This window comes from Brienomyrus brachyistius, chromosome 23, assembly GCF_023856365.1.
Source record: "Brienomyrus brachyistius isolate T26 chromosome 23, BBRACH_0.4, whole genome shotgun sequence".
Classification (NCBI taxonomy): Eukaryota; Metazoa; Chordata; class Actinopteri; order Osteoglossiformes; family Mormyridae; genus Brienomyrus; species Brienomyrus brachyistius.
In genome coordinates, this window is record NC_064555.1 from 20,905,779 (window position 1) to 20,932,184 (window position 26,406).

Genomic DNA, 26,406 nt, shown 5'->3' on the forward strand with positions numbered 1-26,406 from the left:
GGATTTTGTGTGACTTATACGCTGCGATGTGATGACATTTCCATTTTATGATGTTGAACGACACGTGTCGTCTCTTGTCTCCATTGCCTGGCAGAGTTGCTACATTTTCTCCTCCCATAATGCATCTGAGTCACATGATTTGGCCCCTCTTCACCACCCTGAACCCTGATGCGATGTGCCATGACGATCGCACTGCCTTCCTCAGTGAGGTATGACGCCGTGAGATTAAACAACAGCCCTCACTGCCAACACTTTTTCTCCATGTGCAATCGATCAGAATGACAGCTGAGGCAAACAGACTGAGGCGATGTAAACAGGAGACATACTTACTTCCCCATTGAAAAAGCAAAATATCGTCGCCACCAATAACCCCTGAAAAGCAAATATTTATGATTAACAGTAATGAAGTATTTGGTGAACATGCAGTGGTGCCAGCAGGTGATATTAGTACCTGGTAATGCATCAGTATGTGCATTATGTAGTCAAACACCTCGCCAGCAAGCCTGTTCTCTGGTCTCCAGGGTATGATGACGAACTGAATCCCCAATAATGGCACCAGGATCAGTGTAGCCCTCACGGCCTTCATGTACATGTTGGACTCGGCCCGGTGGGTGTCCCGCAGCTTGGTCACCAGCACCCTCACGATGTTCAGGAGAAAGAACAGGTTGACCTGGAAGGCCGGTGAAGAGGCGCCCATTACCACAGTCATAGACACTTTCCCAGCATGCATTGCTGCAAGACTAGAGGACTGAGTGATACAGCGTTGACTCACCAACAGGGCTGCCATGATGGGCCCATGTATTATGTAGAGCAAATGGGTCTCTACACTCATCCAGCAGCTATTGGAAATTCAAGGTTTCGCGGTTAGATTTTCCATCCTCTTTGGTTTGTACTTCTCTGCCTTTTTCAGAAGACTTGAAAAAGACTTACTTGTCATCAAAATACTTTTTCCTCGCAACAGCATGGATGGATGCAGGCACCAAAGGGAAACCTTAAAGAGCAAACTGTACTTTAAACACAAAGAAAACATTGTTCAGCTAAAAGCTAAATGAATTCATACAAAGAATTAAAATACTATACCATTGTTAATTTACAATTATAATTTCCATCTTTTACTCTTCCCTCCAGAACTGCTTTACGGGTAGATAAGTAATCAGAGACGTCTTTCTGCACACCACTATGGTACTTCCTTTAACGAGTTTTGTCGTTCTTGTCTCACCGTTCTCATTAACGAGGTGTTTTCAGCCTCGGAGATACCAGACCGAATGGCGTCACACTATTCGCTATGAACTCTAGGTACTTTAGTGCAAAAATCCCGAAAGGTGGCTGCTTATGGGAGCCTGGAACCTCCAATCACACCGCATTCAAAACCACTAATTGTAATGCTCAGTCAAACGGTAAGTGAGCATCTCGCAACTGTCTGTGTGCTTCATGTATCTGGCTGCAGTAGGGTGAGCAGATAATCCATGTCAGGAGGCTACTTTGAGCTAGGTGAGGCGGCTCACATGGTTTTGTGTGTGGACAGACGAAAGTGCATCCATGAGACGAGTTGGACCAACAAGTTTAAAATGAGCGTCTAGCAAATGAGAGAGAACTGTTTGCATGCTTGAAAAGGAGCCGGGAGGGTTTGAACACAAGTTATTTTCAAAAATTGCTGGAAAGTATGCCGTGAATCTCTGCTGTTATAAAGGCATGGGTACTTATTTTGATAAAACTTGCATTTAGGCACTCAAATCAATTAAATTGCACTTATAATGCACAGTGAAATGTCACATTACCCTTCAAAACCAGTCAGTTACACTTGTTTTAAGTATTTCTGATATTTTCTTGTAATAAAAGTTTGACAAAGCAGTGTATCGTTTATTAAAAAAATCTTTGGGTGGGCCCAAACTTCTGGCCCGTATTGTATGATTGATATTCTTTTTCTTTAAAAATATATTACGAAACTTCATACACTTCTTTTCATTTAACAAAATGTTATAAATCACATTTACTGAACCAAAACCTAAAGCAGGGGTCTGGTCCTGGAGGGCTACCGTCCAGTAGGGTTTCTGTCCCACTTGGCTTCTGATGAGCCACACCTGTTCCTGGTATTTACCTGAGAGCAGGTGTGGCTCATCAGAAGCCAGGTAGGATAGAAAACCTACTGGATGGCAGCCCTCCAGGACCGGAGTTGGAGACCCCTGACCTAAAGGCCACATCCATAAACTGCGGTCATATTTTTAATTCTGACAGGCTGTAACAGCCAAGAATCCAAGCCGCTGTAGAGGGAATGAAGCCTGGGTCATTTACAGCTCTTGTCTGTTCCTCTGGTAATTATTATATGACTGTTACGGCTATCAGTTAATCTTTAATAACAACCAGCTTTTCAGAGATTCTTTGTCAACTGACTAATTAGTCTATATCTGTCATCTGATGACTGCAAAATCCAAACGTAAATGATGGATCTTCAAAACTGAAGCATAATAAATGTTTCAGTGTATAAATTAAGCTTTGCATTTAATAGAAAACAAACATTAACTCTGTATTATATTTTGATAAAGAAGAGTTTCTCCCATTTGAAAATGCTAAAGCACTGATCCAGTACGCCTTGATATCTCATGTAACGGTGGATACCTTTGTGATGAACCTGTCGAGGGTGTAACTTATTGCACGCCAATAGCCGGAAATGGTTCCTTTTTGGAAGAACAGAAACTACAGCTCATGAAATTGCTAATTTGGTTTAAAAGGGCAACGGAATGCAATATTGCATATTACTGTCACAGTGATAATGTTGAGTATAAACTTGCAGTATTCATAGTAATTTGTATTACTTTCTAAATCTACTAAAGCATTGCTTAAAATACCATAGCGTTCGTTTCCATTTAATGGTTGGTTGGAATGAGACTATCCATATGTTATAATTATATTTTTGCATAATGCAATTAATATCAGTGGGCAAATTGAGGGCATATACACATGAAACTAACCGTGTTATTAACTTATCAACCCAAGCACTCTGATTGTTAAGTACATGTGATTACTGAAAGGCTGCTCAGCTTAGTGATGTATGTCTGACCCACTGTAATGCTTTCAAGGCAATCACAGAAATGCAACAGCCATGAAATAGACCAGAAATGCGACCAGTGTACACGGGTTGCAGAACTGCGGTATTTTAGTGTAAAAGGGCAACATTTCTGTAAAAGAACCGTCTCTATAATGATTTGGCTGGTGCTTTATCACTGTAAAGTAACGACCAATCTTGTATTACATCAACTCGACAATCTCAGTCTTTCCCCTGTCGAATTTGCAGAAATTTGGCAAAGGCAAAGCACATATAAATACTCACTAATGGGAAGACATTTGCCTCTTCGGTCCACCCTACAGATACGCATGAATGTTTGCAGGCACCAATCTTGTTGAATTGAGACACACTTCGGACACGTCTCCTCATAAATATTCATGAGCGTGGCGGCAACTGGGAGCAGTTCTTGGCCTAAGTCTACGAATGGCAAACTAGACCTCTTTTGCAGATACAGAGAAGAATGCAGTAATTTCCCCTGAGATCTGATAGCACTCTGGCACCTGTACACCCTCTGTGTTTTTCCACTGACAGAAACATCCAATACTGTCTTGTAATTCACCACGACGGCGACGCCTCTCAGGACACAAGCTGTTCGCAAATTAACGGTCCCTGACTGCAGCCAATCCCTTGTTTTTGTCCGGGTTGCTTATGAGACTTGTTCGCTACACGTTGACGTGGGTTTATTTGTTTTTATTGAGCAGTTCAGCAGACTCACCCCAGCCTAGGAGGTAATACCAGTGTAAGTGCTGCTCTTCGGCGAACACGGCCACGACGATGAGGGTGTGCAGGTAAATCCCCTCACACAGCATCCAGAAGTAGTTACACCCCAGCATGTACATGTGGAAGAAGTGTAACACCTTGCAGCCAACCTGTGAAAAGGAAATCAAATCAACATCAAATTCTGTATTCCCTGCGCCTTAGCCTCAGTTGTCATAAACGTCCTGCTCACAGCCTATTTAACCAAAACGATTTGACTACTTGAACACTATTTGACTATGACTATACAGTACATCCTTGAGTCTATCCCCTTGTCTTGTATTGGAGCTAATTTATTCACAGTGGCATTGGAGGGAGATTCACATTGCGGGGGGGCAGAATTTACCCTGGAGGTGGGCAAGGGGAGTGGGGGTGAAAGAATGCAGAAATGTCAGAAAAGATTTTACCATTTAAAGTTAACACTGTTAAGAGTCCAGTTTCACAACTAAACAAAACTGAAAAAAAATAACTGATCCATATGATAAAATGAATTTATCTGATACAGCACTACAGTCTTGCTTAGATATATGTTTTGTCCTCGTGATCTGAATGTGCAGCGAATTGGCTTCAGAAACGCATGGATTTATAATGAAGAATGCTCTTGTATAGTCTTATCTGTTTCATCTGTATTACGGCAGAAAAGTCTTAAATAGCAAAAGGCGAATGCGACTGCAACGACCCGAAGATATCACAATTTGATTTTTTTTTCCCATTATCGTTCAGCCCTAAATACATATCCGTTTGTGTTTATTTTTTGGAAAGGGGGGTGGAATCTGCCGATATTGGGAGCATAGCAGGTCCTTCTTCTGATGACCCTCTCATTGTGACCTGCTGTTTGTACGTCACACCATGGCTCTGGAGGGACGTCGCCTCACGCCACAGTATCCCTGTAAATGGGCTATATGGCGATAAGAGGTCCGTCTGCCTGATGCGGCTTGGCCTCACCGACTCTCAGACTGGGCTCAGGCCCAACTTCATCATGCATCATTTGGGTTCAGTTCAGGCTTGTTGTAGTATAACAACTTTATTTTGCATTTATTGTGCGAAAGCGGATACCGTGATAGAGAGGCTTACAGTTCACGTCACGCCAGTGTCAAAGTGTTTTGGAAGCCTGCCAATGTCAATCATGCAAATAAAATATCAGATTGTGAAGGGAGAGCTTCTGACGGCGAGGAGGAGTTTGGATTCATCTGAATTTCTACTGTAATTGGCTAGAAATACTTTTAAAACGTCATTTTCTTTGCGCATAAGACAGCACACCCATGTGCTTATTATGTACAGTCAGGACCATAAATATTTAGACATTATCACAATACATTTTAAAAGAATCAAGTCAGATGCAGTTGAAGCTCAGCCTTTCAGCTTTAATTCAGTGGGTAGAACAAAAACATTGCATGAAAATGTGGGGAACTAAAGTAATTTTTCTACACAATCCCCTCCTTTCAGGGGCTCAAGTAATTGGACAAATTCATATAACTGCAAATAAAATGTTCAATTCTAATACTTAGTTGAAAACCCTTTGCAGACAATGACTGCCTGAAGTCTTGAACTCATGGACATGACCAGACGCTGGGTTTCCTCCTTTTTAATGCTCTGCCAGGCCTTTACTGCAGCAGCTTTCAGTTGCTGTTTGTTTGAGGGTCTTTCTGTCTGTAGTTTAGTCTTTAGCAAGTGAAATGCATGCTCAGTGGGGGTGAGATCAGGTGACCAACTAAGCCATTCCAGAATATTCCACTTCTTTGCGTTAATAAAGTCCTGGGTTGCTTTTGCTGTGTGTTTTGGGTCATTGTTCATCTGCATTATAAAATGTCGCCCAGTCAATTTGGCTGCATTTGGATGGATTTGAGTCTCTGAACACCTCAGCATTCATTCGGCCGCTTCCATCCTATGTCACGCCATCATGAAACACTAAAGACCCAGTGCCACTGGCAGCCATGCACGCCCAGGCCATCTCACTGCCTCCACCATGTGTTACACATGATACGGTGTTCTTTGGATCATAAGCTGTTCCAGCCCTTCTCCATACTTTTTTCTTTCCATCATTCTGATACAGGTTGGTCTTGGTTTCGTCTGTCCAAAGAATGCTGTTCCAGATCTCTGCTGGCTTTTTAGTTTTCTTTTTGCAAAGTCCAATCTAGCCTTGCTATTGTTAAGGCTTTTGAGTGGCTTGCATCCTGCAGTGAACCCTCTGTATTTGCTTTCATGCAGTCTTCTCTTTATGGTAGGCTTGGATATCGATACACCTACCTAATAGAGAGTGTTATTCACTTGGTTGGCTGTTACGAAGTTGTTTCTCTTCACCATGGAAATGATTCTGCGATCATCCACCACAGTTGTCGTCCGTGGACGTCCAGGCCTTTTCGAATGGTTTTTTTCTGTTTTCGCAGCCTCAGGATGGCCTGTTTCACCTGCATACTGAGCTCCTTTGACCGCATGTTGTATGTTCACACCTGTCTTCCAAATGCTAACAAGACACCTCAAATCAACTCCAGGCCTTTTATCTGCTTAATCGATCATGAAAGAATGAAGGAATTGTCCACACCTGTCCATGAAATAGCTTTTAAGTGAATTGTCCAATTACTTTTGGCCCCTTTAAAAAGAGGGTGGCTCATGTTAATGGGCTGAAACTCCTAAACCCTTCATCCAGTTTAAATGTGGATACTGTGGATTAAATGTGGATAATGTGGAAAATGAAATCTGAGAGTCTGCCTTTATGTCCAAGCCCATTGGATAACTTCAATTGGAACATATTTCAGTAAACAGGCAAAAAAGTAAAACTTGTGTCAGTGTCCAAATATTTATAGTCCTGACTGTATGTGCATGTTTGAGCCTTTGCAACATTCAGACGCCTGATGGCTCAGGCAGAGAAATCATGTTAATATTGGGGCTCAGCTGGGGTTGGGGTTCACTGGCACTGGCCTGAACCAGGCTCAGGCTGACACTTCAGGCCCATGCAGGGCTCTATTAGCAATAAAGCCCACTTGACTTGTCTTCACACTGTTTCTTCCTCATGCCGTCACTGGTGGTTGCAGTTTCCTACCTTCCTACCCACCTCCATTCCCTCCTCTGTCTGCCGGCTGACCAATCAACACACATCACGGACTCGGCTTCATATTGCCAGGTAATCAGGCATATTTTTGCCCCTCCCGCGACCCCCCCCCCATTTTTAAAAATAGCAAAAGCTTCCTAATTTCAACCAAGGCTAACGATTATATTCAGATCCCAATATTCCAACAGCAGCACTGTGCGCTGATGGATTTCAGGAGATTTAAGCCTTATGTCTGGAAGCCTGGGTTCCTTGTTCAAAGCTGCTTTTTAAATAGTAATTCCAATATATTCCCATACTCTCCCATCTGCTGGGCTAATACTCCATTAATGCACTACAAAACCGAACACGGCCGAAAAGGCTCCCCTAATCATGTCTAAAATCGAGAAGACAGACATTCTTCTCTCTCCGTCGGTATTAATGTTGAGACAGCACTATTTGAAGGCACTGGATTTCAAACGGCGCACACTCATCCTGTCTCAGTGTGTAAATCCTCACAGGGGTGTGTACTCACTGAAAGTACCCGTTTTTATTTTAGGTCCACTGAAACTCCTGATATAGCCTCTCCCCAAGCAAACGCATGATCTTGGGAACAGACTACCAATAATGAACCTGATCTTACGAAAAAAACAAAAAAAAAGCTTGACTTAAATACAATGGTTCGTAATAATAAGGTAATAAGAAGCACGCGCATGACTGTGAAAAGATTGTACCGCTTAAGTGGCTTGTCGGCTGTGCGATAACGTATGTAGTTACTTTAATTATTACCGTAATACTATTAATATGAACTGTATTATTACGTTTAAGACGTTTTAGTGTATTTGGAAGTGTTTCATAAGTGTTTTATTGCATAGAAAGGTAAAACATACTGTACTAAGACAAACATTTCACTAATTGTCGCTAAACAAGAACAGGTATCTATCTGTCCCAATCTACCTACAAATTCGACTAAGCTCAGGGAACATATCTCATTTGTAACCTGGAGACTGTCTTTTTAAATACATTACTGATAATCTGTGCCATTAATAATGAATAAAGCTTATGCATTAAAACGGAATGTTTCCTGATCTGCAAGAATGAACAAGGTGGCCATGCTGACGATTTCATTCAATTATGCCACTCACCAGAGCATAATCGCTTCTTTCGATTGGGATACAGAATATCGGCCTCTCTTTTTTTTCTATCGGTGTGAATAACTTGTATAATTTATTCACTGAGCTGAATAATTAAGCGCTTCGAGGATCTCAGACCCTAGGTTTTTTAATCTCCTTCATACTCTCTTTTCCAGATGGCTGTAAGCTAATGTAATAGCTGGGTCTAGATAGCCCCCAAAACAGGGTATCTAGGTCAGAGGACAGGGTTGGGGCACTAGTTCACTTTGGTCATGTAAACCACCCCTTGATTCTGTCACAAAATAGCTAAAACAAGCAACAATGCTCTAGAAACCATATTCCATAATCTAAGCAGTGGGTGTGAGCTTATTTAGCAATACTGATATTGTCCTTAACTATGAGCAAACTGAGGGGGGAGTTACTTGCTTATGGATGATATCATTGACACCCCCCCCCCCCCCACCACACAGGACATGATGAACTTGGAAGAGAGGGATGATGAGGAAACTGGGAACAGCTGAAGTAAGATCAAAGAGCTTTATGGGACTGTTACTCGGAAAAAGTAACACTACATTTCAACATGTTTACTTTTGGTTTCAATTAAACTGTATTTGCTGCACAAAAAACCCTCATTGCAGAGTTATTGTTATGTGTTTTTGAAACTTCACTTCAACATCATCTTTTATTTCTTAGGTTTTATCTTACTTTGTGTTTTTATTGGTCTTCTTGTATTCCTTATGTATACTGTACTGCTACAGTGTTATGTACGTACTTATTATTTTGGGACACAGACACTTTCTCATTGGCGCAATAACTAAAAAAGTATTTGACAGATCTTTTTCAAACTTTGCAGACATATTGTATTAATGAAGATCTGTGGCCTGTTCCACGAAGCAGGATTTATTGCTTGGCCAGATAACATGTTAGATTTTAGGTAGTCCGTGCTAAATGTGAACACAATCCATTTAAACTGGTACCTTAAATATGACAAGTTATTCGGCTCAGCAAGAAAGCCCGCTTCGTGAAACAGCCCCCTGGAACTCATCAAATTTAGAGACAGATCACTCCAACACTGAAGCAACAGCGCTTAGTGGCAGCAGAGGGGAGGGTGACCGCAGAAGAAATTTGTCTTTGTGAACAGAATGACAGTATTTGATCTTATTACTCTTTTTACTCCATTTGATCTTTGATGGATCATATTACCACACAGAAAAAAAAACATTATATGGATGAAAACCTTTGCCTGATTTAATTCCGAGACAAATCACCCCAAAACTGAAGCATCAGAGCAAGGTGGCAACAGAAAGGTAAATTTAATGAACACGGTAAAATTGCCTAGTGCGTATTATCCAGATTTCTCAGGAACATTTTATGGGTCAATGATTCTTAAACTTTGGGGTGTGAGATTTTCTAAAATAAAAGGTTCTAAAAGGTTCTAAAACAAAGCCAACTGTAGGGGAGATTGTAGAGGCTGGAGGGTGTGGAGTAGGGCTTTGATGGGTAAGGGGGGTGACTGGAGAATACATTGTTGTCATTTTGACAGCATCCAGTTGCTATTATTATTATTATTATTATTATTATTATTATTATTGTTATTTATTGGCAGCACGGTGACCCTGCTGCCTCACAGCAAGAAGGTCGGTTCCCGGGTCCAGTGTAGGATCTTTCTGTGTGGAGTTCGCATGCTCTCCCTGTATTTACGTGGGTTTCTGCTGGGGGCTCCGGTTTCCTCCCACAGTCCAAAAGTGTGTGTGGTAGGTTATGTGTGTGTGTGTGTGCCCTGCGGTGTGTTGGCGTCTGCTCAGGGTTGGTTCCTGTCTGTGCCCATTGTTCCTGGGATAGACTCCCGTCCCCCCCGCGACCCCAGTTGGGATTAAGCGGTTACGGTGATGAATGGATGGATGGATTATTATTGTTGTTGCTGTTGTTCTATATGGTTTCCCTTGGAAGAAGCGTTGAACCTGCCTATAAGTTAATCAGCTCACTGTAACAGTCCTCACTGACATCTTGTTAATTTCCATATTGTTTGTTTCTATGGTGATCAATCAATCCTGCCACTCATACAGATAAGTACAGTAGAGCACCCATACCACTTCCATCTACTTCAGGCAGTAAACTTCTTGGATTTTAAACTCCTCTTGCATCTGACAGACCAAATTAATGACCAGCATGCAGAGTTTCTCTAAACCACAGACCAGTGATTTGTGTTCTGAAGAAATATCTTGGTTTATTCAGGATGGAGGGCCGCTATAATCCTGCTACTAATTCACCGGGGCCATGTCATGTTCAGTTTAAAAAAGATCATCTAAATGATTCCCTAGAAAGAAAAACAGGTAGAAAGGATGCCAGGGAAAAAAATATTTAAGCATCAGCCTAGATCTTGATAAAGTAACATTCCAAAAAGGCAGCTTTCTTTTGTACCTAGAGTGTCAGACTCCAGGATCAAAAGAAAACACATCTATAGTCCAGGTTCTGCTTTTCAAACCCATGTCAGGTGAACATATGTGAAAGGTATGCAAACATACCAGTAACACAAATGACACTCCCAAGGTCAAGAGGCCGACCGCTATTCGCCATGTCTATACAGATTATAAACCTTACTGTAATGGGAATTATTAACTGAAGAACAATCACAGGATTTGTTGTTCAAAAACCTGGAACTGATTCAATGATGGTAGTGACATCCTGGGGCTGCCTGTGTCTCCTGATGGGTTGATCAGCACTGATTTGCAGTGAGGTGATTTACTTCAGAGTATCTTTAAATGTTACTATATGGTAAACATATAATGTCTGTAACATCATACTCCTTAAGCGGAAAAGTGGAGTCAAATCTGTTTGGTTGAATCATTTTGGAAACAGCAGAATGCTTTGTAAAAAGAACAGAATATTGTAAAATAATACAGCAGATTTAAGTCATTTCAATGAGCTCAGCATCACTTGTATGGGTAAGCTTTACATTAAATGCATTACATCATAATGTATTCATACACCATTCAGTACACATTCGTAATGCATTTATAATGCATTCCTAAGCAGCATGTAGTTTACCTTAACATCCTAACGTACTTTAACTACTTTAATATACATTAATTATGAACATTATATGATAACAAAAATCATAATCATATAATGGCATAATGTTCGTTATTATTGTATATTTAAAGCTGTTAATGTTTGCTAGAATGTTAAGATCTACTTACATGCTGCTTATGAATGTATAAAGGCATTATAAAGGCATTATGAAGGTGCAGTTAATTAATAGTAACATTATATGTACTTTTTGCATAACAGTCAGGACTCACAGGATTGCTCTCCACCAGCTTGGGGTTTCCCACGACCGTGACAAGGTTCACGATGGTAAATGCCGAGTTCAGGACATAGGAGCAAAATAAATTCTTGTGTAGTGTTATCCTTTGGCAACTCAGGCTTCTGTGGAAAAAAAAAGCTAAATTTGCATGAACCTTAACATTTGCATCGGTTAATCTGTACGCTCACTTGTAGCACACTGATTTACAACATTCAGTAGTGTTGTGCCGGCCTCAGGAGTGATGTTCTTGACAGTGTTTGGACAAACTGTAGCTGGCCATATTCAGGAGAGGGATCCTTGAGGAGAGGTTAAAATTAAATTAGCCATAATTCAAAAAGCACTTTGCAAAAATTTCCTTCAAGGAAAGTGCATGTTTTCCCTACTTTAAACAGATTAAACTGGAAAAACTGGAAAGTAGACTGGAAAAATATTATTTTCTTCTGATGGTTAAAAAAACTGAAAAACCTTGTCTCTGAACGTGTTTTGTTTCATCTCTGGTGAAGTAAATTAAACAATGAACAATAAAATATGCCTGAAACATAAGGTTTTACGAAAAAGAAATTAAAACAGCGTTCTGGATAAAACAATGTTATCCATTATTTTTAAACCACAATGAATGGACTATAAATAAAATATAAACAGGTCAAAAGACTAAATTCATCTGCCTTGATGCCAATTCTCATGTGCTGTCTAACATTATACACATCTTGCATTAATTCGGCAATTATTATTACGGTTTATAAACATAATCTATACTGTAAGTTAATAAACTGGCCACTGATTTATCACTTGTAATACATGAAATTCAGTTAATTATTAATTAATTCCATTATGTTTGAAGGCTACATGTGGTTATTCCGTTAAACAGGCCAAAATAACACCTGTTGTCTTTCCCATTAAAGCCGATAATGTGTACAGATAGCACAGGGACTGCTGCATGACAGATATTTTGATTGGGCGGGATCAGCTGTACCGCTGCATATTCTTACAAGCCCTCTCCAATCACAGTTCTTCACACGTGGCTGCATTTCAACATGTGACTTTAACAGGGTGAGTCTCTTAAGGAACGCTTAGTGTTGCGGAAGCTCAGAGTCATTGTCAAGAGTCCTTCAGAGTGCCTCAGTTCTGCCTGAGAACAAGTGGGCAAGCATGTGAGCTGGACGTCTGTGGACAGTAACACTGGCAGCGACCTTTAGCTAACGTTTCGGGTTCGCGGGGCATTGTAAATAAGAAGATACTGCTGTTCGACACCATGAAATACCCCTGTAAACTCCACATCTGGATTCAATAAAGCAACCCTGAGACCTTGACGTTTAAAGAGATCAGTCTATAAATACTACAGCATTACTATAAAACACACTCTTCAGAGACAGGTTAAACTTTACTTGGAGCATCCGCAGTATATGATTTGAGGCGGGTCTGTAAAGCCATAATGTATTTGCTGCGACCCGTCTTGGGTTCACAGCTGCTTTTGAACTTGTGTGCATATTGAATAAGTGAGAAAATTTGCACTCTTAGCCAAGTGAATTTAAAACGCATGTTGTTGACACATTTTAGTTACAAGACAATTATCTTCTATATTTTGAAGCCAAATAGTAACACAGACCTTCAACCTCTATAAAAGAACTGATGTCATTATTAAGCTAAACAAAGAATATGATTTACTAACAATCTCAGTTAAGTAAATTATTATTAATAATACATAACAAATACTACTACTACTATTATTATTATTATTATTATTATTATCATTATTATTATTAATAATAATAATAATAATAATAATAATAATAATAATAATAATAATAATAATAATAATAATAATATAATAATAACCTATGAGTCTGCCATACCCAGAGAACCACATGGAAATTCTACTTCAGATCACTTCCTTTCCAAAATGCACCTCCAGCAAAATCATTTGGCGTGAATATCCATGAGTACAATATAAGCATGCAGTGGAAAGCAGACTTAAAAATGACACCTATTTCCCACGAACCTTTGAACAATACCACACTGTTCATCTAACCTCCTTCTGAAACAGTTTTCCTACCAACATAAAAATTTTACTGAATCATAATTTAGAAATATGACAACGTATCAGAGAGATTTACAGTTTGCCAGAGTCAAACACATTGGAAAATATTAAAATAATTGGCTTTGCCTTCTGTAAGTGGTTCATGAAAACCCCGTCTTTGTATATACTGGCTAGAAGCAAACCTTTGGTTTAGCACAAAGCTAAGCTTTTTCCATTGATAGTCATGTATCACTTGGCATCATTATAAAAGTAATAATTACCTGAAGTAGAAGAATATTGCTAGGGAAACCAGAAGTGATGCAATGGATAAGGTGTGACCAGCTATGGCCATGTAGTAGAGTATAAACGCCATCTGAAAAAACAAACACACACATTTGAAAACACTTTTTAAATATATAGTCATAGCATGATTCATAACCCAAGGTATTGACAAAATGGATGGGGCTCTGGACATGTTAATGCATCATGTTGGGTTTGCAGTGCATAGGTCAGCACAGTTGCATATAAACAGCATTGACAGAAGTGAAAATATGCACTTGTGTTTATTACAGCTTGTGTGTGAAGTGACAGGAAGGGAGACAGATGCAGATACCGGGAGCCTAGAACAACACAGACATTTCAATATTATACAATTTATGAGCGCAGCTGTTTTTCAAAGAGAAATGTCAGAAAAAATATATATTCAGAAATCTATCTTTGAAAGTAACAAAGCAGTAAACAGACTAGGCCAGGGGCCTGTACCACAAAGCTGGATTTGTTGATTAGCAGGATACCTTGTCGGATTTAAGGTACCCCAGGTTGAATAGACTTTATCTCTGTTCACGGACATTTAACCCAGGCTACCTTAAATCCGGCAAGTTATCCGGCTAAGCAAGAAATCCTGCTTCGTGATATAGGTCCCAGTATTACGCAAAAAGAAATGCTAGGAAATAAATAAAATGATATATAATTGTAAATTTAGCAACTCCAATTAGCCTCAGCATGTTTTTGGACTGTGGGGCGAAACCGGAGTACCCGGAGGAAACCCCACGACGAACCCGGGTCCCAGAGGTGTGAGGCAACAGTGCGAACCACTGCACCATCATGCCGCCCCTATATCAACATCATTTACACTAATTACTGTCAACACAAGTGGTTGCTAATACAGAAATACTGTCAACAAACAAAAGATGTAAAAAATCTATACATCTTCCATACCTTACATCTCTCATGTATAAGACAGCACTAGTCATATTTGTTATTTTTTGGTTTTTAATTACAGAGAACATTTTAAATTATGTCTATTTTCTTCCACTTTTTAAGTTCTGGAGTTCACTTTTTGCTGATTTCTTTCCGGTTCAGTTCCATTAACAAAGTAACGTGGGAGGTTTCAGTTTTGCATTGATCTGGTCTCAGAATCACTGTTCCGGCGGGCGGCTTACAGCTATTTGTTAAGGGCACTGTTTTGCACACCTTATCTTCCGGACAGACCACACCAACTGCGGCAGTGTTTACCAGCCCATAAACCACACATCTGCAGGGGCCCCTAAGGATTGGGGGCCCCTCTTGGCCACAACCAATCGCTACAGTACCAAAGTCACTTTCTGAGCAAGTCCCAAAAACAACAAACCCAGCCCAGCACACAACTTCATTTTGCATCTGTCTCAGGTCTTAAGTCCACAGAGAACGTTAAAAGCTATGACATCATTAGGCTGAGACAGCCTACATTTAAAATAGTTCTGTTTTCTCTCATAAACAAGGTTTTTTTTCCCAATCCCTGAGGTGGCATGACAGGATTAATACAAGCACTACCGCCTGGGGAAGTCATGATCATATCGTGACCAGCGGAGCATATACAAATGTAGTGGTACATTAGCATGTTTAGGCATGAAACATATACCGCTAATTATGTAGCTGTCACTGAACTGTACTTGCGTTGCACAAAAATGGGATTACATTTGATGCTGTGGAAAGAAGCTAGAACGAAATGCAAATCAAACCATAAATTATGCATAACTAAACTATAAACCATCATCAGACTGAATTTACTCGTTCCTGTGTGATAATGGTTGCTTGTCCTTCCTGCTGTGAATACACATCCTGAGTATTGTAATTACTAAATATTATAATCACTCTGATGCGCATGGGTGTCATGACTATGCTATTAGCTTCCATCCATCCACCCACCCATCCATCCATCCATCCTGGTCAGGTTCACAAGATGTAAAAATGTGCAAGAAATACTTTCACCTTTCATCGTTTCTTCTTACCTTTAATTTCTCTTTTGTGTGTAAGACACAGAGGGTGTAATTGGACCAAGTCCTGTTAGTCTCGGGGTGTCGAAACCAGTTTCCTGTCTCATCACAATATTTTGTTACTTTTTCTGGCAGAAAAATGAAGCAGAACACTTACAACAACATCCTTATAAAATCAACACCAAATGTTGCTGAAATACGTTCCCCCCCCCCAAACCTTACCGGTGGAGTCGAAATCTGGGAAATAATTGGGGCAGTTCTGTGATGTGTATGTTCCAGCGGCTGTGTCGTCCCAGCAGAGCCATCCATCCCAGGTTCGATTGCAATACATACCTTAATTAAGCGGGAGGAGACCATTTAGCGGGGGGAGATCATATAGCGGGGGGAGACCATATAGCGGGAGGAGGCCATTTAGCGGGAGCCATGGGCGTTGCTGCCATTAAATCTGACGTGTCCCCCTCACAATTCATAATTATTTGTTTGGACCCCCCCACATTTAGCATAAAATATTAGTTTGATGCCAGTGTGTCCCCCCCACATTCAAAATGCTTCTGACGCCCCTAACTGAAGCTCTTGAAGGCCATACACTTTCCAAAACATTCAAATAACCTTTGGGCTGCAAATGTACCGTGTCAAACATGACCACTCTGAAAACATTTAATTTAGAGACCTTATTAGTAGTAACTATCTATACTATTTATTTATTGCTACTACTTATTTAGTAAGATTTACAGTGTTTATTTACAGTCAGACTAACAGTATTACAGTAGCACAGTGTACAGTACCCTGTTATGGACACGCAAATGCTCAGTGTTGTTATCCTGTTACCTGATTTGTTATAGGGCTGATCCCTGTTCATTTTTTCGAAGCACTTGTATTGACCATCGGTGATCCTTTTCCTTTCCTCGACCTTTTGCGTGACAACAGGGCTGACGAGCGATTCGATGGTGGGCTCCGCATTCCTTCCTGGTGAGCCGTGCATCATCACTCTCTACGCAAAGCAAAAAAAGAGGCGGGAACCTAAACATATGTGAATACACACAGGGTGATGCGTTAAAATGGTATTACACTGAAGCGGATTAATGAGTTAAAGGCAATAAAAGCTTCTGCATGAGATTTAAAAGTTGCAGGGCCTGTTATTTAGTTATTAAGAGCCACGCAAAGCCAAAACGCGCTGAGCTCTCATTTGACAGCTTCCCCCAATACTGCATCCTCGAGAGCACTTGACTTTTCGCTGACGTTTTTAAACACTAAATTGCAACTCATTCATCAACAAGAAAAATGGTTCACTCAGTTACCTTTAATATGTCCTTGGACTGAGCAACGCAATTCGCCCAGGTTTTGTTAAATACGGGATCTTGGAACCAACTGCCTGATTCATCACAATATTTAGTCACTTTTTCTGCAAAAAGAAATGCTTAATTACTAATGTTGTAATTATAACAAAATGAATAAGCCAACTGAATTAGTGTTTTCATAATAATGGAAGATCCAGGCTGTGGTGCTCATTAATGGGCAGGGTGTGTGCTAAATTATACTGACATAATGAGGTAATGTTCGGAATTTACTGATTCGTGCTTATTTCTGTTAATTATCCTTAATCTAGCTTCATAGTTCTACTGTTTAAATGTGTTTACTTCATTCCTGCTAATAAGGGACTATACTGACACAAAACAACAATTACGGAAGTTTTCTGAGGGAAGTCAAACAAGAAAAAATCAGTTCTTGCAGTTTAGTAGAATTCAGACTCTGAACCTTTTAAATACCCCAGTTGCTTAATAAAGAAAATAATAATAATAATAATAATAATAATAATAATAATAATAATAATAATAATAATAATAAAGCTTGCTTTCTGGTTTGCTTATAAATGTGACCTTATTTTGGGTATTTTTGTGCAATCTACCTACTGAATCTGGCCAGTGTATTAGTGTAATGATCGTTTTGTCTGATGGGATTACCCAACCACAACTAACTCAAGTTAAGGGAAAGGAAAAACTCATCTAAATCTAAATCTATTCTCTGGCAACACATACAGACAAAAAGAATCATTGCATGTGTGTGAGTGTGTGTGTCTGTGTGTATATCATATTATATGTCTTTTAATGTAAATAGTGTTACCTATTTACTGCAGCGACCGTTTTAAAACGCATTTTACTACCTATATCTATTCCACTTGACAGTAAACAACTGTCAACGTTTAAAACCGATCAGAGGACATAATAATAATAATAATAATAATAATAATAATAATAATAATAATAACAATAATAATAATAATAATAAGGGCAATTTCACATCGAGGTCATTTTACTAAAAACGCAGTTCTTCAGGCTCCGATAATCAAGCGATAAACTGTATTTTTAAATGAAGATGGTTTCCCATTCTCAATGTAGCGTTCAGGAAACAAACAAAAAGAACGTTTATTAGTGCCTCCTGCATGATTTCAGTAAACCATTTCGCAACTGAGTGGTCTGTTATTTTATTTGATGTGAAATGCAGAATGGTCCCAAAACGCTTGGCTCTCCGCGGGAGTGTCTGACCCCGCCCTGCCCTCACCTCGCACATTCGGGCAGTCGTGATGGGCGTACGTTCCTGCCGGCGTGTCCTTCCAGCAAAACCACCCGTCCCAAGTTTGATTGCAGAACGTCCCTTTAAAAGCGGGTAAACAACACGTTAAGATACATATATGACTTCGGTTGCTGAATGATCTGCGGGAATAGATACATGTTTTGCAAGCTAATATATGGCGATCAATGTTACTATTGCATTTCTTATTAATTATGATTATTCCAAGGACAACTTGCGACAGAACTCTTCATGACAATTACCTGTACTTCCGCGGTGACATGCACTTCTGTGTGTAGGAGCTGTATGAATTTTCTGTAGTCACTTTTGAATCAATTGCCAGATATACGGTCAGGCTCATACAGTAATCAAATGAAATAAAAGCCATTCATTCAGGATGAGGCGACTTTATCCCTCAGTCTGCTGGTCAAATTCTAGCCTCAATATGCTGTACCAAGAAAGCTCACTTTATCCCAGTAAGTGCATAATGGAATCGTCATTGTACCTGTCCTGTTGATTGGTGTGTCGCTGTTCTGCTGCAAACATTTATATTGAGCATCACTTATTTCTTGCACTTTGCCGTTTGTGTGGATCAGCGCCGGTTTTGGAGTCGTGTACCATGTGGGCTTTGGTTTTGTTTCCGTTGCATCACTGGCTCTAATCTGTAAAAGGAACGCAAACAGCGCGGTTCTGGGGTGGCCATTCACAGGTTAAACACGACGATACTAAATTAACGCGTGGATGTTAGGATGCTGCTTCGAAGCAGCGGTGGGTGAATTGAAAAGAACAGGCACGTACTTGCTTGTGGTTTGATCATTTCATTGGGGGGAGCAATTTGTATTTTCATGCTTGTTGGGAAATTCCGTTAAAGGTCTGTTCTTATTAAATTCAAAGATTGCGCTTCCTTTCAGTACTGAATAAGATTTTAAATGGATGTTTAAAGTTTAAAAAATGGCTTTGCGGAAATCAATTTTTACATTTCTTAAAAAAATAATACATAGAGGTCCACGTGACTGAGGGTGTTAATGGTGTCCTTGTCAATTGCACAGGTAATTGTCGATTGAAGACACCTTTTTCTTTGTTATTAAGTTTTAATTAATAACACAGATACTGAGAAAACAGCCGTCGATTACTCTCCGCGTACCAAAAACAGTCCAATGTCATTTTACTATTTTAATCTTACAGTTAGGCAGAACTCTGCAGTTTTTTAGGCAACGGAGATCCTAAATAATGCATTATTCTTACCTGACAACTTTATACTTCAACGCAAAAGATTTTTTAAAATAAAATTTCAGCCGAGGGGAACATATCAGCACACGGACGTCCTATGTAGCAGTTTAGCAGCCGTACATATGATGTCACTCCAAACACTGAAGTAAATGACGTCATACATACGACCACTAGGCCACCACGCATTTCAGTTGCACTGGCTTGGAAAAAAATGTCTTTCCTCCATTTCCAATATCCTTGATTAAGAGCACTCGAGTTCTCATTCAGAAAGAACGCAAGGTCCAGAGTTTAAGTGAGAACTTACTAAAAACATGTGCTTACACTATATCATGATAATTTCATCATCATACCAGGTATCATTGTAAACATTTTCATGGTGAAGAGTCTGAAAATCAGACTTTTTCGAAGGTTTTAAATCAGAGCTGGAGACAATATAATGTGTCATGAAATATCATGTGAGCAAACTCTCATATAATGACTCCGCAGTAACAAAATGGCTGCTTAATTAATACTCTATCAAAGACATTTTGATAAATACCTGGACTGTTTTTGGTATTTATTCGCTGTCCACCAGACCTGGCAGGGGAATTTTATACTTAGAAAGACAGAGATTAAAGCCTGAAGCTGGATTTCACGCCCTTGCCCACCAGCCACTGATAAAAACTGGCATTTTAGAGCATTAGACTAAATGGCTGAAAGATCGTCTCCCTTTTAGGTCACTGATGCTTTTAATTACCAGCGTGAACTAATTACTGGTTAACAGATTAGTGAACCACATCAAATTAATCTTAATTTCTCCAGGCTTTTAGATAATCAAAAAAGGCTAGACCTTCCTTCAAACAGAGACCTGATACAGAGTAACACTATCTCCATTTTACAGAAACCTTCAAAGAACAGCTATCAAGAAAACAAACGGTTATTAAATAATAATTATCATGCCTAAATTTCAAGGTATTAAAAGCTGTTAAATATGCCTTGGCCAGGTGTCTCTTTTTTATGAGTGAAAGACACACTGTAGTTCATTTTCCATTTAAGAACTGGGTTATCCAGTAACTGGTACATGTTATGTAATGGTTGGACTTACCAGTATGAACGGTACCAAAAGCCAGTGCGTACTTTTTAATTTCATTTTGGTAAACCCCAAGTTTATCTGTGAATATAAAAAGGAGAATTAGATAAATCACAAAATCAAAGCAGAACTGATCAAATTTGCACCTGAGCATCTTCACCTGAGCATAAAAAACTAGCCACATTAATCTTTATATTGACTGTGCAGTTTATTGATGATTTCAGTGCTGGAAATGAATCAGGAGAAAGAAAAGGTTAATCTTTAGGCTCTGGAATAAATATTGTTTATAATGTTCAAGTGAAATAATCCTCTTTGGTCATTCAACTTTGCCATGACAATGACGACTTATATGCCATTACTTAGCTCCACATATTTACTTTCGATGCGATTTGACCTTCTTCTTAGCCTTTTTTGGCTCTTGAGAAAGAATGCGAGCACTGGCCTTCAGACGGCTTAGGAAATATTGTGATTCCACATTCATTCTTCTCTAGCATCCAAGTCAAGGAGCAGAATAACCCAGGAAGTTAAGGTCGGATCCAGAACACAATGCTGAATGCCGCCAAGGACAGGTGCGAGATGGGGCACTTCAAAGACAAAGGGGAAGCTGTCCTTAGAGCAGTGAGGACTCGGCACCGGGCCCGGTGGTGTGGTGGACAGCTGGTACGCAAGCTGTCACAATGTGGGCCGCTGCAGGCAATACCCCATAAGCAAACTGCAACCACTGGGCACCCTGTCCTGAGAAACATGCTTACATCAGCAGCCAATCAAAGAAAGACGACCTTCCTGCAAGTGAAAATGAATTTGTATTTAAATAATAGTGGGTATCATTTTCAAGCTGAGCTGCGAGGTTATGGAACCGGATTGCAGATGCTTTATTTACTAGTTCTGAAGAATTTAACTGGTGATCAGAGGTGAGAAGTTCAGGTCCAGGAAGTAAATCTAGACCAATTTAATATTTCAACCATTCAGTTCAAGAACCACTGTCACAGAGTGCTAAACTGGTTGGCTGGAACACAATCTTCATCTGAATTGTTACTTTCTGGAACAGAACTATCCACCTCTGCTGAGGATTCTGGTTAGTCTGGTAGTGACCAGATCCACATATTTCAAAATTCAGCCCTCACTTGTACAGCAGATTGCCATGGCACTGAAAGACCAAGGTTCGAGTAATCTAGAATACACCACACCATAACAGCAGCGGGCTCAATATTGTACTAGACAATAGGCGTAATTATTTTGAGACACTTCATAAATGTTATATCAGCCAATTTTGTAAATGCTGTATTTCACGCATTTGCACACAATGACACAATGTGCTCACATACAATCATGAAAATAATGAATTCTCTCTCTCTCTCTTGTTCTCCCCATTTGTAAAGCAACATAATTATAAATGACAGTAAAATCTGATTGATGTCATCCTACATCATGCTATGTACCATCAATATGGCTGTGGGTGGCACAGATGCTATCTCGGAGCATTTCTACCGCTCGGAAAGATTCCTTTTATGCATCTCCTTGGGTGATTTCGCACGATTGAAACCCTGCACTTAAGTTTTTTATCTGTTTGTGGTGTGGTAGGTTTATGCACCGTGATTCTAGGATTAGCACGTTAGCTGCCTGTCTGCCAGCACGAAGAAAACTCGTGCTCAGTGACATTAGTACCACGGGAACACTGCAATATAGCTGTTCATTAATAATCCAGCTTGATGTTCTGTCGCATGTTTTTGTTAATTGTATTGTTTTTTTTTTTATTTAATTCAAAACACAGATCTGCATCAAACATCAGAATTTATTGTTCAGACTCTTTTGTCCATATAACATCCTCTGGAGATTGACAGCACAATGAATAACAAACAGATTTAATTACATATAACTATAATATCACCCCATGTCTTGTTCTCAAAGTGCACCTGTGTCTTCTTACGCCAGAATGTCACCTCTGCATTTTGCATATTTTACTCTATGTTATCATATAGCCTATGCCTGGTTATAGGTGGTTTACCTCTGGAGCTCTGTTGTGGAATGCATTTACACTTTGTAAACCTTGTGAAGTTTTACTGGTCAGTATTTTTAGTATTTACAGGAGGCTCATAGGAATTAAGAGCAGAAGCATTTTCACTGTATAAAAAGGGAGCCTAAAAATGCCCCTAGTCATTATAAAAGGAACCAAGATCAAAAATATACAAGGCAACAGAAAGAATTTGCTGTGTCTTGGATGTCACACTGTTGCGTGGCTCAGCACTGAATCCATATTTAGGACACAAATGCTCCAGTTGTGGCAGTTAATTAATCAGGAAGAATACCACAGTGCATAGGCTCAATGCTCTTATGTATTTTCCACAAAATTCCCCTCGGGAATCCTGCACCTTTCCTTCCTCATTCCCATTTCCTAGACTTATAACTATGCCCCCCAAATGGATTTTTGCATTGTGGCAAGTCGGATTTTCAAGTAATCCATCTCAGCGGGGAGACACGCATGTAGGCATCTTACGTGTGTCACAGCTGTCGCCAGGGCGACGGACAGGCATAGCGGTAACAAAAAAAAACGAGAATGGGGGGGGAAGCAAATTAACGGTAACTCTTTTGAAAGTCGACTGCATTCAGCCCTGTGTTGCCCATCGCGTTATCAAAGCACGCTCATACATTTCCTTATAAAAAAGTAGAAAAATGGCTCTTGCCTTATGTCTCTGTGTTTATGCAGATGTGATTGACTGCATATTGACATTTGAAGGCTGTAACCACTCACATGGAGAGTCAGGTACCTAACCCAAAGTGTTACAATGCTCTTTGATGCTTTGCTGCCTGTTTACTGCAGTTATGCTTTATTCATTGTATCCATTAACCTCCTTCGAATGGACAAAAACATTTCATCAATTGCTCAAATCTAGTTTCCATTTCCTTTGGAGTTCATTATTCACATACGTTTATGAATTTGATTTTAATTTAATTGACTGCCATTTAAAGTGTCTGTAAGATCTTTCCGGTTTAATCAATAGATGGCACGCAACAAATATGGTTCGGCTAACGTTGTTAGGTCCTTTCATCAGACACAGTATTATACCGTAGGCATTCAAAAAATAAGAAGCATTTCAATAAGCTAATGACTTTCTCCTGCATATTTTTTATATGAGAGAACTACAATGCAACACTTGAAATTTACTATCAATTTTATCAATAACTATCATTTCATGTTAGTGTGACAAACCATGTGTCAAGAACTTGGTGATTTTTGTATACGAAACCCCTCATCAGGTACATAGCTAAAGAGTAACAGGACTCTAAGCCGCAGTGAAAACCGTCCATTTCTGGGATATTTGTGCTTTTCTGAAGAAATGACTTTCACGGAAACCACTGCGCACTGTTCTTTGCGACAATTTAAGAAAATGAAGGTCGCGATTCGGCTCTAAGAGCAGAGACAGTATGGGGGACGCACTCGAAGCGGCTCGAACTGCGTATGGTGCCATGTCGCACATATAAGCCCCAAGGACAGATTTAACACAAGCACTCTGGGGCTTCATTAGCGAGAGGAGTACGCGCCATGCTCAGAGATGTTGCTTTGAACTGCACTGCAAGACCTCTCGTACAGAAACTGAAATATAAGAGTCAGCGTTGAGTGCTACTGTATGATCCTTGAATGGGAAAATCACGATTCCCGCCTTCAGGACAGCAGTCCTGCATTTTTCACCGTAAGTGTCGGATATCATTTTCAAGCTGTGCTTCATGTTAAACTGTTTACGCGTCTTTTGCCAGCCTGACTCTGCCAAATCCTGTATGTGTGTGTGTGTGTGTGTGTTTTAAGAGAACAGAAAGCCTGGATCTTTCAAAGTGAAAAACTATGCACAGCATTTGTTTCAAAAGAGAGATGGAAAAAAAAGTTGTCCTCTAAGCACCAGGACTGACTTTGAATCCTCTCAAGTGGAAATATTTGTGGAGGACCTAAGAGAGGCCACCTTTCCACAAACGCCATAGCCGGTCATATAATTAACTATTCTTTACGGGTCAGGGGAGAAAGGAGCTTCAACAGAATACCATTGTTGTGTTATTTTAATTCTCCATTTATTTAAAATAAGTACCCTTCACCCAAGATAGCATCAAGGTAAAATCTGAGCACTTTTGGCATTTTTATAGTAATACTATATATGTACAAGTGCTATTAAATGTTGAACTACATAGGTCATTTCAGATGTTAAAACCTAAAGGAAAAATGTGTAATAGAAATAGTATTATAAATGTAACGTAGTAATAGTTGTTCTTTGAAATGTTCTGGTGACAAATTGATTTTTATGTTGTGCAAATAGTTCATGTTGTTCTACAAAAACTGATCCCTTAGCTTTTAGAAGTATCACACTTTTTAGGGTGTTTCTTGACTGTCACATTGGGATTCTTCCACGTCGGACACTTGCAGCCTCACTGCTGGCAAGCTGAACCACTGGGGACATGTTCTTACGGCCAGGAGTCAGGGCTGAGTGCCTGTCATCGATATCTGGGAGGGGTGTGACCCTCTGTACATTGCAGAAATGCTGAATAAATCATAAAAAACAAAGTCTGGCTTTAAAAACACCAGAGATCTATCGCAGGAGAAAAATACAACGCTGAGGAACTCCACCCAATTATGTTGACAAATATACCCCATATTCTCAGCTTCAACATATTACTCTATTATCGAATTACTCCTGCAAATGGAGCGCAGTCCTCACCAGGGGTCCCCGCATTGTCTTTTCTGCTACCTGGAACAGGCGCCAGATCCTCCTCTGGAGAAGCGATTGTAGGATGGGCGGATGGAAGGGTCAAGATTCTTCTTTTCTTTTTTTTAAAGTTCTTCCTCTTTGTAGATCTACTTCTGTAGACCTTCGACAGAAATATTCAGGGAATGCGCAACAGCAAAACAATCAAGCCCGTTTTGGGATTTGTGGTCCCAAACGTCTGAACCTGCTTCCTGTGTATGAATTCTGGACTGGGTTGTGATGGAGTGTGAAAGCAATAAATAAATAAATGATGATGATGATGATGATGATAATCTCACACATGCAAATATATATATACTTATTAGATAGGTATATATATATATATTGATACTTGGGGCGGCATGGTGGTGCAGTGGTTAGCACTGTCGCCTCACACCTCTGGGACCCGGGTTCGAGTCTCCACCTGGGTCACATGTGTGCGGAGTTTGCATGTTCTCCCCGTGTCGTCGTGGGGTTTCCTCCGGGTACTCCGGTTTCCCCCCACAGTCCAAAAACATGCTGAGGCTAATTGGAGTTGCTGAATTGCCCGTAGGTGTGCATGTGTGAGTGAATGGTGTGTGAGTGTGCCCTGCGATGGGCTGGCCCCCCATCCTGGGTTGTTCCCTGCCTCGTGCCCATTGATTCCGGGATAGGCTCCGGACCCCCCGCGACCCAATAGGATAAGCGGTTTGGAAAATGGATGGATGGATGGATGGATGGATGGATATTGATACTTTATTGATCTCCGTGGGGTAATTCACTTTACGCCTCCCCCAGTTTGCTTTCTGTGGGTGAGGTCAAGCTGGCCGTGTGTGTGTGTGTGTGTGTGTTTGCATAGATCACATTTGGGGACCAAAATGTCCCCAAAGTGCAGTAAAACCTGAAACTTCCTTACTTTTGGGGACACTTCTTCAGGTCCCCATTTAGATAACCTCAGTTTTATAAAAATCTGTGAAGGCAATCAATCAACAGAGTAAAAGTGCTGAAGGTTATGGTTAAGGTTAGGGCTGGGTGGGGGCTAAGGGTGTCGTGATTGGGATTAGGCATTTTCCCATAGAAATTAATGGACGGTCCCCATTTAGATAGGTACACCAACTTTGTGTGTGTGTACAGGAACCAGAAAATAAATGAAAGTACATAAAAGTCAAAAGGTACACTGAACTAGATGGATGACCATTTAAGACAAATAAAAATGAATACATTTCAGGAATTCCTTACTCATTATAAATAATCCTGAGCAATGCGATGCAAGGCC

The 26,406-nt window shown here is 40.1% G+C and overlaps 1 protein-coding gene across 3 annotated transcripts in view; it reads right to left on the reverse strand.

The window, feature by feature from the left end:
* Positions 1–26,406, reverse strand: part of calcr (calcitonin receptor) — a 43,258-nt gene that overhangs the window by 7,140 nt on the left and 9,712 nt on the right. Inside the window, exons 2-15 of one of the 3 annotated variants that reach the window (XM_048994120.1) lie at positions 20,440–20,505; positions 18,631–18,787; positions 18,117–18,209; positions 16,856–16,959; positions 16,386–16,548; positions 15,780–15,890; positions 15,573–15,685; positions 13,584–13,675; positions 11,281–11,407; positions 3,780–3,933; positions 931–991; positions 773–839; positions 452–670; positions 331–372 (exon numbers count right to left, since the gene is read on the reverse strand). In XM_048994120.1, the coding sequence (XP_048850077.1) occupies positions 331–372; positions 452–670; positions 773–839; positions 931–991; positions 3,780–3,933; positions 11,281–11,407; positions 13,584–13,675; positions 15,573–15,685; positions 15,780–15,890; positions 16,386–16,548; positions 16,856–16,959; positions 18,117–18,209; positions 18,631–18,787; positions 20,440–20,484 (1,548 nt within the window). In that variant the 5' untranslated portion in view covers positions 20,485–20,505. Of the gene's footprint in view, positions 1–330; positions 373–451; positions 671–772; positions 840–930; positions 992–3,779; positions 3,934–11,280; positions 11,408–13,583; positions 13,676–15,572; positions 15,686–15,779; positions 15,891–16,385; positions 16,578–16,855; positions 16,960–18,116; positions 18,210–18,388; positions 18,450–18,630; positions 18,788–20,439; positions 20,506–26,406 lie in introns of those variants that run through there. The other 2 variants (XM_048994122.1, XM_048994123.1) reach the window with 2 other exon arrangements.